The 16059-nt window shown below is 40.5% G+C and overlaps 1 protein-coding gene across 1 annotated transcript; it reads left to right on the top strand.

Moving 5' to 3' along the window:
* The first annotated feature begins 6750 nt into the window (after positions 1-6750).
* LOC103113904 (ubiquitin-like FUBI-ribosomal protein eS30 fusion protein) lies at positions 6751-7264 on the top strand. The gene has a single exon (XM_060191883.1). It carries the CDS (start codon positions 6811-6813, stop codon positions 7204-7206), a length of 396 nt encoding a protein of 131 aa, XP_060047866.1. The 5' UTR covers positions 6751-6810; the 3' UTR covers positions 7207-7264.
* Positions 7265-16059: the final 8795 nt, after the last annotated feature.

Here is a 16059-nt window from a genome sequence, read left to right on the forward strand (position 1 = left end):
TAGTATTGCATTGTGTATATATACCACAGCTTTCTCAGCCACTCATCTGTTGTTGGGTACCTGGGTTGCTTCCAGGTTTTAGCTATTATGAATTGTGTTTCTACGAACATAGGTGTACACATATCCTTTTGGTTGGGTGTTATGGTGTCCTTGGAGTATATCCCTAGGAGAGGAATTATTGGGTCATATTGAAAGTCCATGTCTAGCTTTGTGAGGGTCCTCCAGACTGCTCTCCACAGAGACTGGACCAATTTACATCCCCACCAGAAGTGCAGAAGGGTTCCTCTGTCCCCACAATCTCTCCAGCATTTGTTGCTGCTGTCATTTTTAATATATGCCATTCTCACAGGGGTGAGGTGGTATCTCAATGTTGTCTTCATTTGCATTCTCTGACAATAAGTGACCTGGAGCCATTTTCATGTGCTTGTTGTCCTTTGAGATCTCTTCTGAATATTCTGTAGTGAATATTCTGTTTATATCCTCTGCCCATTTTTGGATGAGGTCATTTGCTTTCTTGTTGCTAATATGTCTGAGCTCTTTGTATATTTTGGTTATTAGTCTCTTGTCTCATGTATGGCATGTGAAGATCTCCCATTCTGTGAGGTGTATCTCTGTTTGTGTGATGATTTTTTTGATTGTGCAGAAGCTTTGCAATTTAATGTAGTCCCATTGATTTGCTTCTATTTTAGTCTTCCTTGCAGTTTGGGTTTCTATCATCAAAGATGTCCTTGAGGTTTAGGTGGGAAAGTGTTCCAACAATGTTTTCCTCTAAGTATTTGATAAGTTTCTGATCTAACATCCATGTCCTTGATCCATTTGGAGTTGACTTTTGTTTCTGGTAAGATAAAGTGGTTCAGTTTCATTCTTCTGCATGTTTCAACCCAGTTTTCCCAGAACCATTTATTAAAGAGAGTCTCCTTCCTCCATTTAATACTTGGGGCCCCTTTATTAAAAATTAGATGTCCATGGGGCCAGGTGGTGGCGCACCTGGTTAAGCACACACATTACAGTGCACAAGGACCCAGGTTCAAGCCCCTGGTCCCCACCTGCAGAGGGAAGGCTTCATGAGTGGTGAAGCAGAGCTGCAAGTGTCTCTCTGTGTCTTTCCCTATCTCCCCTACCCTCTCAATTTCTCCCTATCTCTATCCAGTGATAAATAATAAAGTAAATTAAAAAAAATTAGATGTCCATAGGTGTGTGTGAGGGGGTAGACAGATGTTTTGTAATCTCTTGAAAGGTTATGGCCAGTGTGTAACCAGACCAGGTATGGGTCTCTCAGGCTCTACAACCAAAGGGAAGCCAGACCTTCCACCTTTTGCATTCCATAATGACCTTGGGTCCATACTCCCAGAGGGATAAAGAATAGGAAAGCTATCAGGGGAGGAGATGGGATACGGAATTCTGATTGTGGGAATTGTGTGGAGTTGTACCCCTCTTATCCTATGGTTTTTGTCAATGTTTTCCTTTTTATAAATAAAAATTAAAAAATAGAAGATTCTGTCCTGTCCTATTGTGGAGTACTTTGTTTTCTGTATAAGTAGAGTAACTATCTCCCTCTATAGTAAACTTATTTCTGTTGGGCTCCACCTAATTAGTCAAGACTTCTCAGGGAGATTTCTTTAAATTACTCAATGTCTTACCTCTCCAGTGAATCACTTATTTCTGTCACTTATAAACTAAGTTGCTTAAGAGTTTATTGAAACTCAAAACAAAGTGGCAAGTTCTTTTAGAACTGAGAAAGTGTTGAGAATTCTCCTCAGCATTGTTGCCTAGCTTCTTGGCTTCAGGTTTTTATCAGCTAATGTTTTAGCACTTGTGAAAATGAAATAAAGTGAAGAACTGTCAAACATCCCTCAACAGGTTTGTTTGTTTTTGTTTGAGGTCTTTTTTTTTTTTTTCCAGAAAACTAGTCACCAAGTAATTAAGGCAATATTCTTTCCAATCTTATGTTTTTTTTATTAGTGGTTTAATATTGATTTCCAAGATTTAAAGGGTATAACTGTAATAGGGGTTTAATTCCATAGAGTTCCCACCACCAGAGTTCTTTTTTTTATGCTACTACCATTTTATTTTTTATTTATTTTTAATTAATTTATTTATTTATTTTAAAAAGGAGACATCAACAAAACCATATGATAGGAGGGGTACAACTCCACACAACTCCCATCACCTGGTCTCTATTATCCCCTTCCCTCCCCTGCTAGCTTTCCTATTCTTTATCCCTCTGGGAGTATGGACCCAAGGTCATTGTGGGTTGCAGAAGGTAGAAGGTCTGACTTCTGTAATTGCTTCCCCTCTGAACATGGGTGTTGATAGGTCGATCCATACTCCCAGCCCGCCTCTCTCTTTCCCTAGTAGGTTGGGGCTCTGAGAAAGCGGAACTCCAAGACACACTGGTGGGGTCGTCTGTCCAGGGAAGTCTGGTTGGCATCCTGCTGGCATCTGTAACCTGGTGGCTGAAAAGAGAGTTAACATACAAAGTCAAACAAATTGTTGAAGTCTCTGGACACAGTCTGAAGTGAAGCATGCTGAGGTGGCACTCTTTGCATTGATTAGGTTGTGATCAGCAGATGCAATATTATTTGATATGAATTGAGAGAAGCATGCAGGAAAGTGGGCCCTAACCTAGGGTTCCAGGACTCGGGGAAATATAGGCTCTATAGTGGAAATGTGAGGTTCCTGCTGTCTTAGGGTTCAAGAAGACAATGGATAGTTATTGTTATCATCACATTATTTGGTAATTGGGTTAACTTTGAAAAGTCCCTTTGTTACAGTTTGTTGTATAATACCCAGTATCTTGTATATAGCTGTGCCACTGGTTGCTTCTGTTCTCCCTGGTCTAAGATTTTGAGAGAGTCAACATATCAAAGACTCAGCCTATGTATTAAAAAAAACTCAGTCTGTGTTTTAAAAAGTTTGAGACATATAATCAATTTTCCCCTCTCATATGAATTAAGTAGTGATTTATATGACTACCATTTAATAGGAGTGTACATAGACACCATTACCACCCCCAAAAGACTGTGTCCCATCCCACTCACCCACCCCTGCCCCCCACCCCGCCACCCTGGGGAGCCAAATGTCTACCCTGCCCCTCACCACAGGGTTTTTACTTTGGTGCCCTACTTCAGATTTAGTTAGATCCTGCTTTTAGTTTCCCTTTCTGTTCTTCTTTCTCAACTTCTGTTGATGAGTGGGATCATGCCATACTCATCTTTATCTTTCTGACTTAGCTCACTTAACATAATTCCTTCTAGCTCTGTCCAAGATGGGTCAGAGAAGGTGGGTTCATTGTTCTTGATAGCTGCATAGTATTCCATTGTGTATATATACCACAGCTTTCTCAGCCACTCATCTGTTGTTGGGCACCTGGGTTGCTTCCAGGTTTTAGCTATTATGAATTGTGCTGCTATGAACATAGGAGTACACACCTCTTTTTGGTTGGGTGTTATGCAGTCCTTGGGGTATAACCCCAGGAGAGGAATTACTGGATCATATGGAAGGTCCATGTCTAGCCTTGTGAGAGTTTTCCAGACTGCTCTCCACAGAGGCTGTACCAATTTACATTCCCTCCAGCAATGTAAAAGGGTTCCTCTATCCCCACATCCTCTCCATCATTTGTTGCTGCTGTCCTCTTTGATGTATGCCATTCTCACAGGAGTGAGGTGGTATCTCAATGTTGTCTTTATTTGCATTTCTCTGACAATCAGCGACTAGGAGCAATTTTTCATATTTTTGTTAGCCTTTTGGATCTCCTCTGAAGTGAATGTCTTTTCATATCCTCTGCCCATTTTTGGATGGGGGCATTTGCTTTTTTGGTGCTAAGTTTGCTGAGCTTTTTGTATATTTTAGTGAGTAGTCTCTTGTCTGATGTATGGTATGTGAAGATATTCTCCCATTCTGTGAGGGTTCTTTGGTTGTGCAGAAGATTTTCAATTTGATGTAGTCCCATTGGTTTGTTTCTGTTTTAGTCTTCCTTGCAATTGGGTTTGTTTCATCAAAGATGTCCTTGAGGTTTAGGTGGGAAAGTGTTCCACCAATGTTCTCCTCTAATTATCTGATAGTTTCTGGTATAACATTCAGGTCCTTGATCCATTTGAAGTTGATTTTTGTTTCTGGTTATATAAGGTGGTTCAATTTCATTCTTCTGCATGTTTCAACCCAGTTTTCCCAGCACCATTTATTGAAGAGACCCTCCTTCTTCCATTTAATCCTTTGGGCCCCCTTATCAAAGATCAATCACCAACCTCAGAAATTACAATAGCAACTGAAGTAAGGATTGAAGCAGTTTAACCAATACCAGTTAGCCAAACAATGCCTCTAGTCTAAGAAAGAATATGAACCAAATCCAAGTGAAAACAAAAGAATAAAGAAGAAAGGGATAGCAAGAATAGACAATTATGCAAATCTACTGTCCACTGTAAATTCTAGGAGTAGCGAGAGGAGAAAGGATCTAGAGAAGAGACACACACAAAGAGAGTCCACTCTGAGTCAGATTTCTTCCCCAAAATAATTCACAAATGAGTATTAGTGAATTCAGAAAGCCGAAGAAGGAGGAAGAAAGAAAGGAAGACAAGAATGAGAAAAAAAAGAAAGGAAAAAAGTAAAAAGAAAAGAAAAAAATGAGCAGTGAAAGGAAAGTTTTTTTTTTTTTTTTTAATTAGCTAGGGGGAGGGAGAAGGGGGAGTGTGGATAGAGGAGGTAGGTAGAATGAAACAAGTTCCTCTCCCAATGGATAGGACAGCCAGTCACCTAGCAATGGGAAATACACTAAGAGTTAATTTTGGTCAACCTGAAGGAGGGGGGAAGGGACACGCATGCATATAATAGTAATAATAAAATAGAACAGAGGTAAAAAAAAAAAAAAAAAGTAACAGTCAGTCTGAAGCTTGGAAGGCTTCTGATTGGCTCTCAGAAAGAAAAAGGGTTGGAATGACAGGCCTGGTGAGCTGGGAATCTTGGTAATGAAAAAAGCTCAATGGGGAGCCTGCTCTCCAGGCTCTGGGGTCTGGTTATAGGGGGAGGGAAGAGGGGTGAGCTTCGGAAATAATCAGAAATTTTCCTTTCTTTTTTCTCTGTTTTCTAACCCAAATTGTGCTATAGTCGCATCCTTGGTGTCTAGGGCCCCTTATTCACCATCCTGCTGAAGGCCACGTATCCCTACCCTTTCCAGCAATTGTTGTTGGAGCTCACGCCAGCAGCTGCTTCCAAGTGGACATCTTGGCTCTGCCCTCACCACCAGAGTTCTGAGTCCTGTCTCCACCATTGGAAACATCCTTATTGTTTATCCATCTGGGAGTATGGACTAAAATTCTTTTTGGGGTGCAGAAAGTGGGAGTTCTTACCTCTGTGATTGCTTCTCCACTGTATATGAGCATTGCCAGGTTGATCCATACCTTTAGCCTGTTTCTACCTTTCCTAGGGCTCTGGAGAGATGAGATTCCAGAAGCATTGGTGAGGTAATCTGCCCAGGGAAGTCAGGATGGAGTCATAGTAGCATCTGCAACTTGGTGGCTGAAATGAAGTAAGATGGGAAGCAGGACAAAATGCTTAATAAACAGGAACCATAAAGTAAGAATAGAGCAGATGAAAGTAGGGTACTTAGGTTGGAACGAAGCTAGGAAGTCTATTTTAGGAAAGTTCCTAGGAGCCTATATCTTAATAATCTTTGCTCAAGCTTGATAGCTAATATGGGGGTAGATCAGAAATATTGTCTGGGAAAATGGTTAACAGAGTTGAGAGTAGAACTAAGAAACAGTATTAGAGCAGATAGTTTCTTATAAACTTGAAGAAGATATATAAATGCAATTAACTGTTTACCACAATGATCTAACCTGGGGCTCTTTTCTATTCATATTTAGCACAGGAGCCTGTACAACCTTTGAGTCCCTCTTAGCTTACAGTCCATAGTCACAGCTGGGAACATTCTAGGCTGCATTCACTTCAGAGCTAATCTTCCTGGAGTAACAGAATGAGGTTACCCAGCCTCCCTTTGGAGAGTGGGGCAATCCCTACCATTGCTAGCTCATAGTGAGGGTATGGACCTGACAAAGACTATAAAAGGGCTTATAATGATGTTCTCAGTGGGTGTGACCAGTGATGGTAGCGAGAGAGATCTATCAGAGGTCTAGGCTTATATTATCTATGGAGGAATCCTTGGACCCCAGGTGATGGGGTGCCCTGATAGTGGCAAAAGTGGACATTGTTAAGTGAGTCAGTCTCTTCCCCTTGTGCAGCTTTTATAGTCACTTCTTCATCTTATAACTTAAGGCTTTCTCCCAGTTGTTAAAGTGTTGAGCATGCTTTGTTTTATCCAAACCAGTATTAAGTTTCTGGGATCTGGCCTCAAGTTAGGGAAGAAATAGACCCAGGGTTTTAGTGGGGTCTCAGTTAGCCTCAAGTTTTCTTGATTTACTTGTTTGATTATCCTAATGAATATTGTCACAGGGACAATAATTGTCCTTTACTAGATACTTAGTTTTTGCCAGTATAACACTTGGGCAGTGTTTCTTATGAATCAATAATGCTAGTGCTCTCTCAGAAAATATTTAAAAGATGGAAGAATATTTCTTCCTTCCTTCCTTCCTGTTGGATAGTTGAGTAGATACAGTGATTGAGGGAAGTTAAGTAAGGGGCAGAAGAGAGACTGCTTGGGCCTAAGTAATAAATGTATGATCACATATTTTATAATGACTTCTTTAGGTCATTCTACTAGAATTCCAGGCTTAAGTCTACATCTAATCTTGGAGGGCTATTAAGAACCTTTATTTTGGTGTCAGCGGCAGCCGGGTCCGCGCTCCAGTAGCCGACATGCAGGTGTTTGTTCTCGCCCAAGAGCTCCACACCCTCGAGGTGACCCGCCAGGAGACGGTGGCCCAGATCAAGGCTCATGTTGCCTCGTTGGAGGGCATCGCCCCGGAAGACCAGGTCCTGTTGCTGGCGGGCGGACACCTGGACGACGAGGCCGTGCTGGGCCAGTGCTGCGTGGAGGCGCTGAGCACGCTGGAGGTGGCCGGCCGCGTGCTGGGAGGTAAAGTCCATGGTTCTCTGGCCCGTGCTGGGAAAGTGAGAGGTCAGACTCCCAAGGTGGCCAGACAGGAAAAGAAGAAGACCGGCCAGGCCAAGAGGCAGATGCAGTACAGCCGTCGCTTTGCTAATGTCATGCCCACCTTTGGAAAGAAGAAGGGCCCCAATGCCAACTCTTAAACCCTTGTAATCTGTCTTTCTCAAATAAAGCCATTTATCGCGTTCAAAAAAAAAAGAACCTTTATTTTGATGTATATAATTGCCCCTTGCTTGTGGGTATATGTGCATATGTACCCAGAACCCTAGGCCGTAGCCTATACCTAGTATCTGCAACTGTGCTATCTGGAATGGAATTAGGTAGTCCCATGTGTTAAGAAAGATCTCACCAGATTAGAGGAGTTGGGAGGTTGGCACCTCAGGGTTGGCATCTCTGGAGACAATCTGCAGTAACAAGTCAGTAGCAGTATAATATAGTATGGTGACAAGTATAGCATTGATTTAGATGCAGTCAACAGAAGGAGTATAACAGAGTAAGGTATCAGAGAGAAACCATCAAGAAATAGGAGTACAGGTTCCAGGACTAAGAGAAATAGGGATCTGATTAAAGAGAATGGGATTAAAGAGAATGGAAAGAGGTCCTATAGTGTTAGAGTCTATACTCCATAATGACCCTGGGTCCATACTCCCAGAGGAACAAAGAATAGGAAAGCTTTCAAGGTAGGGGATAGGATACAGAGTTCTGGTGGTGGGAATAATATGGAATTGTACCCCTCTTATCCTGTGGTCTTATCAATACTTCCATTTTACAAGTAAATAAATAAATAATAAAAAAGATTTTAAAAGAGCAATAGGTAATTATTACTATAACCAAGTTAGCTGGGAGCTTGTTTTTCTCTGAAAATATAGTGGTTAGGATTTACTGTAATATACTTGACCTCACTATGTTTTATGACATTTAAGAATGTCTACTAATAACAGCATCTTAAATACTGACAGGGCCAAATGGTTTTGATTTATCTGGCCTAAGGTTGTAGGTAGCTTGAATATTTAAAAAAAATATAGACAAACATATTTTAGAGATGCTTACAGCATTTAAACCCAGTGTCAGAATTTGGTCATCTTACAAATCTGAGACATTAAATACTTAAGCTAAAGAAAATATGTATACTCAAAGCTATGACCTAGGCAGTTAGGGAACTGGCAGTATTAAATCTATTTTTCACCCCTGACATATTGAATCAATAGTGATTTATAAGATTAGAAGTTAATGGGAGTATAAATTCACACTGTTCCCTCCAGTGTGCTTTTCAACCAACATAAGCAATACCTGGGAACTTATAGGAAATGCAAATTCTTGGGTGCCACCCAAAACCTAATAAATCTTAAGCTGCTGGTAAAGTCCAGCAACCTGTGGCCTAATATGCCTTCCAGGTGATTCTGATACACACAAAGGCTTTACAACGACTGGATTAAAGGAATGATGGGTAATTGTTCACACCTGAGTCCAAGCTGGGTCTCAATACCTAGTGGTTTATATAACTAACAGGTGATCCTAGTGGGTTTCTCTCCATGAGTAGAAGTACATGGGACTTCCAGGTTCTCTAGATGAAGAAATAAACAAGAAGATTGAGTGGCAAAATGTCTGGATATTAAATAAAATGGTTGTATTAAATACTGAGCAAAAAAAAATGTCTTCCCCCCAAAAAAAAAGGTAATAAAATCCACACATATTTGCTGATTATTTAATTCAGTTTAGTCCTTTTGCCTAATGAACTGATTTGATTGCCAAAGGAGTGTAAGGGCCAGAAGCTGAAAGAGCTGTGTATGTTGAAAGTAAGCAAAAACCAAATGAAGTGAGTAGTGAGATTTGGATCCTGAGCAAGTACTTCAAAGGCCCAGGGAGAAAGTTAAAGGTTAGCCAAGATAGGACTGAGATCTGGCCTCCCAGAAGCTTGTTATTTATTTATTTATTCCCTTTTGTTGCCTTTGTTGTTGTATTGTTGTAGTTACTATTGTTGTCATTGTTGGATAGGACAGAGAGAAATGGAGAGAGGAGGGGAAGACAGAGAGGGGGAGAGAAAAATAGACACCTGCAGACTTGCTTCACCGCCTTTGAAGCAAGTCCCCTGCAGGTGGGGAGCCGGGGGCTCAAACTTGGCTCCTGGTGCTGGTCCTTTCGCTTTGCACCATGTGCACTTAAACCGTTGTGCTACCACCAGATTCCCCTCCCAGAAGCTTTGGACCAGATCCTAAGCAAAGGAAGCTGGCTGTGTTTAGTTTGGGAATGTTCTGGGAAGAGCAGAAATAATGGTCAGAACACCAAAGAGACCCAGAAAGAGGCAGAAGTACTACAGCTGCTGTGACATGAATATTAATGTGATTTCATCTCTTTATCCTCAGGTTGGTGAGGCTCAGGACAATCAGGTTACAGCTACAATATAAAAAACACCACTCCACTCAATTCAGAAAGGTGAAAAAGCATGTTATCCAAGTTCACTTCAGGGTGCTACAGAGAGAATAATTTAAAGCTTCAGTAATCTTAGGTGCTTTCAGATTCAAAGCAGTGCAGTAATTGTCAGGCTCAATAGCTAGGTATCTGCTGATGCCCATGGTTTGGGAATTATGCACCCCCAGAAAAATCAATTCCTATAAGCTTTCTTAAATGGAGTAAGCTGAAGTCACTTCTGTATGATCAGTAGGACAGAGAACATTGACGCTTAGCAGCTTTAGGTCTATCTTGAACCAGTGATCAAGGTGTACATGTTGCTTTCCTAATGTGCAAGTCATTAATTTTTCCCAGAAAATGTTTATTAAGTCCATTCTATGCATCTGCCATGAGGCCGGGCAGTACCAGCCACTGAAATTAGATTGTGATCAGACACTCTGAGGTGACTCTGTTCAATGCCACCTGCTAATTGATAGCTACTAGCCATGTGTGGCTTCATATTGAAGTTCAATTTCTAAGACACATTGACCCCTATGTGATAAGCACATGTGGCTAGTGACTCCTGCCTTGAACAGCGCAGGTAACGCAGAGAGAGCTGTTTGGTCCAAAGTCTTACTGCTGGAATTTTTTCTTGCCTGCTTTGTCTTTGCAAGAATATTAAAGCTCTCTTCTCTCTTCCATAGTTAGTGTTGTTCCAACTGTCCTGGACCATATTACTAGCAGGAAATATATATGTGGATTTCCAGAGATGTAGCTCATGGGTAGGGCATATGTCTTTCCATAGCATGGCCCAGGTTCGAACCCTAGACCACACAGAAGGTGCTATAGCACCAGGAGAATCATCGATGTTGTGATATCTCCCCTTCGTCTTCCCATATCTTTTTGTTTAATGTTTTTATTTATTTATTTATTTATCTATTTATTTTTGCCTCCAGGGTTATCTCTGGGGCTTGGTGCCTGCACTACAAATACGAATACACTGCTCCTGGAGGCCATTTTTTTCTGCATTTTTTTGTTGTCCTTGTTGTTATTGTTATTGCTGTAATAGTTGTTGGATAGGTCAGAGAGAAATCAAGAGAGGAGGGGAAGACCAAGAGGGGGAGAGAGAGACACAGACACCTACAGATCTGTTTCACTGTTTGTGAAGTGACGCCCCTGCAGGTGGGGTGCGGGGGGCTCGAACTGGGATCCTTACACCGGTCCTTGTGTTTTGCACCACGTGTACTTAACTTGCTGCGCTACCACTCAGCCCCCATTCTTATTTATTTTTTATTGAATAGAGACAGAGAGAAATAGAGAGGGGAGGGAGGAAGTAGAAAGGGAGAGAAAAACAGAAACATCTGCAGTGCTGCTTCACCACTCGTGAAGATTTCCCCTGCAAGTGGGAGTCAGCTTGAACCTGGGTACTTTTGTACTGTAGTGTATGCGCTTAACCAGGTGCCTACCACCTGCCCCCTACCTTTCATATCTTAATGAAAAGGTGACCCACGTGCTGTATATCACTTATGCATGAGATTCCAGCTCAGAAAAAAAGAAAAAAGAAAGAAGAAGAGAGATTAAAAATGTCAGAGTGGATCCTTTGTACTAGGTCTCAGAAAGACCTTGTTGTTGTTGCTATTGTTAATATTGTTTCATCCACATTTTATAATACAAGAATATGGCTCCACACTATACCCGCCACCAAGTTCTGTATCCTCTCCCTGCCTCCCACACAAAAACCTTAGAGATAGTTTGGCTAATTCTTTTCCTTTTTTTGCCTTTCCTCCCCCCCCCTTTTTTTTTTGCAACTTCATATGAACCTGGAACTTCAGAGCCTCAGGCTTGATTGACAATCTGCATAGCCATTATGCTATCTACCCCCACCCTATGCTGTAACTTTTTAATCCAGTTATCTGTCAATGGCATTAAGGCTGCTTTCACTCCTTCACTATTATTAGCAAAGAAACTATGAACAGAGGACTGCAAATGTCCCACAGAACTCATGTTTTCCTATATTTTTGATATGTACATAGGGTGATATTACTGACTTCTAAGCATTTTCATTTCCACTTGTTATGAACTCCCCATTTTATCTTCCATGGGAGCTACAACAGTTTACATCCCACCAACAATGAAGCAGAGTCCTTTTTTCTGCACATCCTTGACAACAATTGCCATCTCCTGCTTGTTGACATAGGCCATGATCACAGGTGTGAGGTGGAAAATTCCATAAGGAGTAAAAGGAAATCAGCAATTTGGAGAAGCTACTTGCACATCACACATCTGGCAAGGGACTGATAGCAAATATCTATTAAGAAATCATACAGCTTAGCACAACTCCACCACCACTAATAACAGATAATTCAATAACCAAATGGGTAAATGATCTGGACAGTTTCCAAAGAAGATATACAGATGGTCCATAGACATATGAAAAAAATGTTCCACTTCACTTGTCATTAGAGAAATGAGAATTAAAACTATACTGCAAAAATCTGCCTCCACCAGTCACCTGGACTACACAAGCAAATGGTTTCTGACATTTGAATAAGGGAGAAATACTATAAAATCAAAGTTTCCTGGAATGTCCTGGTACTCCCATGTGGTGCACTGGGGGTTCAAAAGTGAGTCTTGTAGACAGCAAATCAGGCAGCCGCTCAGGTGTGCTATTTTTCTCAACAAACTCCCAATAAAGATACAAGTCTTTCGTAGTTGGGTAGAGCATACGCCACTTTCATTCTCCAATTTCATTGCTATGAGATAAATCCTGGGTATGATTTAGAGCTCCCAAACTTCCCCTTTTGATTCTCTAAACAAATATTTGTGGGGGGGGAGGAGAAAGGGAAAGGAAAAAGAAAAAGAAAGAAAGAAAAAGGAAGGAAGGAAGGAAGGAAGGAAGGAAGGAAGGAAGAAAAAATCTGGAGCATTAACAGTTTCTAGCTTTTTCTTTTGCTTCAGTGTTTCTCCTTGAGGCAATGCAGATGCCTCTGCCTGAGGGGGGCAGGGAGTCACTTGCAAGGACAAGAGGAAAAAAAAGCACAAAGATTAATATTTCCAGATATTATCTAGCTACATCAAAATAGTAGAAATATGATTCTTGCCTCCAAGCTGCCTGTGTAAGTGGGAAAACATGAAAAATGGGGAAATTCATAAAGTTAATAACCATAAAAAGAGAAGTAACAATACTAAATGGAAATGAAAGAGGTGTTACCCACATCTAGATGATTAATAGCGAAGGGCTGGTAGAGAGTAAGTGTGACTTTTCCCAGAAAGGTGAGGTCTGAGCTGCATAGATATAATGGCTAAAAGGGAGAAGAAGTGGAATCTCAGGCAGGAAAGCATGATTAGCAGGTGAGAACATGGGGCATCATTGATGCACAAGAATTAGGGTCCTAAGGCTGTAAGAACAGTGTGAGAAGGACCATGAAGTAAAGTTTTCCTGGAGGTAGCGCAGTGGATAAAGCATTAGACTCTCAAGCATGAGGTCCTGAGTTCGATCCATGGCAGCACATGTACCAAAGTGATGTCTGGTTCTTTCTCTCTTTCTCCTCCTCCTATCTTTCTCATAAATAAATAAAATCTTTTTTTTTTTTTTTTAAAAAGTCTTTAAGAAAAAAGAAAAAAAAGTAAAGGCTTTGATAGCCTGAATGGGGGTTATCTGAATTGACAGTGCTATAGCTAAAGAGGTATTTGGCAATGTGTCGGTTCAATATTTAGGCTTTTGAATATACGGAAGCGTAGGTGGGCTGGAGGCATGAATGTGATTGGGAGGCTATTACTGTTACAGGTGGCTTCAGCATGAAGACTTACAGGCCTGATACAGTATGGGTGGCAATGGATGAAAAGGGAGCAGCAAGAGTGAAGGAAAATTCCAGAAAATGTTGACTCTACATATAGCTGTCCAGTTCTCCCAGCACCATTTGTTGAAAAGACCTTCTTTTCTCCCATTGAACCATTTTAGCCCCTTTGTCATTTACTGGGTACCTGTGTGGGTTTGGTTATGGGCTCTCTATCCTGTTTCATTGGTCCAAGTGTCCATTTTTGTTCCAGTACTACACTATTTTAAGAGTCAAAAAAGAGAGAGCAGTCAAATATACTATTAACTTGGGTGAATTACTTAGCATCTATAAAATTTTGTTAAAGGCTATGTTTTACAGGTTTTCCAACTGAATTAATGAAAAGACCTTTGTCCAATACAAGAAATTCCTGATATACAAATGTGATTTAAACCCATTATCGGGAACTCAGAGGGTCCAGACTTGCCCTCCTCATTCCAGCAGTCAGGACCAGGAAACATCCCATTTGAAGTGCAAGAGCAACAGGACACCTCCCCTTATGGTCTGGGAAAGGTCCAGCAGTTTTAAGTACCTCTTGCTTACATAGCTTACATCCTTTTAAGCCAACTTCAACAGTGATTTCAGGTTAGAACCTACTAGTGTCTACCAGAAATGTACTGGGACCCTCAGTTTCTATTTCCATGCATGCCTCAGGTTTCAGGTTTTGTGAGTGCCCCCAACAAATGAAGAACTATAGATCAAAAGCCAAAGGTCGTTGTGGTTGTGTGTGTGTGTGTGTGTGTGTGTGTGTGTGTGTGTGTGAAGCATTTAGTCTCAGTCTGTGAACCACTGCACCAACTTCTTTGCCTTTATATCTATGTTTTCCTAATAACACGTTTATTTCTACATAGTCTGTGGAAGCCTATCTAACCCACATTTCTGTCTATGCCTTAGATTTACAGTGGAAAATAGAAAAGGGAGCTGCTACAGTGCTAGCATTTTAAAAAAATAAAAAGGAGGAGCTGGTAGGCACCTCACCTGGTAGCATGCACACTTTGCCAAGGTCAAGCCCCTGGCCTCTACATGGGAACAACACTCAAAGGAGAAACTTCATGAATGATGAAGCAGTACTATGGTGTCACTCCCTTTATGTCTCCTCTCCTCTCTCACCTTCTCTCTGAAAAAGAAAGGAAAAGCTATTACAGAAGCCAGACCATCCACCTTCTACATCCCACAATGACCTTGGGTCCATGCTCCTGGAGGGTTAAACAATAGGAAAGCTGCCAAAGGAGGGGTTGGGATACAGAGTTCTGAGGGTGGGAATTGTGTGGAGTTGTACCCCTCTTATCTTATGGTTTTTTTCAGTGTTTCCTTTTTATAAATAAATTAAAAAAAGAAAAAATAATAAATAACCATAAAAAGAAAGAATAGTTTACCAGGAGCAGTGGGATCATGCAGATGCAAAGCTGTAATGATAGCCCTGGATGCAAAAGAACACCAAAAAGGAAAAGGACATGTAGAATGTGTTTCTTCTATTTTTATGCTAAATGATAGTGTTTGTGAAAAAGTGGTTTCATATAATCAAAATATAAGATCAGATACAGGTAACTTGTAAAATTGTAAAGGCAAACCACGGACCATTTCCAAATGCTCTAGAAATGAATCACTCTATGTCTTATCATGTTCAATTTAAATCATGTGCAATTTAAATCTTTAAGTCTTGATTCATTTAATTTTCCCCTTGAAACATGTAGTATATCTAAGCCATTTATGAACATTGAATACAAGTGTGTGTATATCATTTTATGCAGGCACACACACATATTCATGAAAGAAGCACAGAAAAGGAAAGTGAAATTAATATAGCAGAATAGATTTTTTTCTCCAAAAGTAAACATAACAAAGAAGTACAGTAAAATCTAGGGAGGTATCACAGGCTGTTAGAGCAACAACTTGTATGCCTGAGATCCCAGGGGCTGCAGATACAATCCCTGGCATCACCCCATGCCAGAGCTGAGCAAGGATTTGGTCTTTCTCCATTCTCTCATTTTCACTCTCTCATAGTAACTGGATAAATAAATCCTTTTGAAAGTTTTAAAGGAGGATCAGGCAGTGGAACACCTGGAGAGTGCGCATGTACATGTACAAGGACCGAGATTCCAGCCTGGAGGGGTGAAGCTTCACAAGTGGTAAATCAGTGCTACTTGTATCTTCCCTTTCCTCTGTATATCTCTCCCTCTCTCTTCCTCCTTCTCTCTGTCTCTCAATATCTATAAGAAGATGGCCACTAAGAACGGCGGACTAGTGCAGTCACAGAGCTGCACAACAAATCTTGATGGTAATAAATAAATAAATAAATAAATACAAGCCCATGAAAAAACAAACAAAAATAAGCCCATGGAAAAAAGGGTGATTATCTTCTTCCAATTATTTTTTTCAGTGTGTAGCAGTTTTTATTTTGACATAGTCCCATATACTTAATCTTGTTTTAGTTTCACTTGCTCATGGAACTGAGTCTAAAAATACATCTTGGATATCAAGATTCTAAAGTATTTTGCTGATATTTTCATATATTATATATATATATATATATATATATATATATATATATATATATATATATATATATTGTAGTTTTAAGTCTAGTATCCAGGTCTTAAACCCACTTTGAGTAAATATTGATGTGTGCTGTTAAGCAGTGGTCTAGTTTAATTTTTCTATATGTGACTGTCCAGTTTTCCCAACATCATTTGTTGAAGAGCTTTCTTTTCCCCCATTGAAAGGTGTTGACTGTTATAGAATTTTTTTGAGGCATATTTTCACATGAATTAG

Source organism: Erinaceus europaeus, chromosome 5 (assembly GCF_950295315.1).
Source record: "Erinaceus europaeus chromosome 5, mEriEur2.1, whole genome shotgun sequence".
Lineage (NCBI taxonomy): Eukaryota > Metazoa > Chordata > Mammalia > Eulipotyphla > Erinaceidae > Erinaceus > Erinaceus europaeus.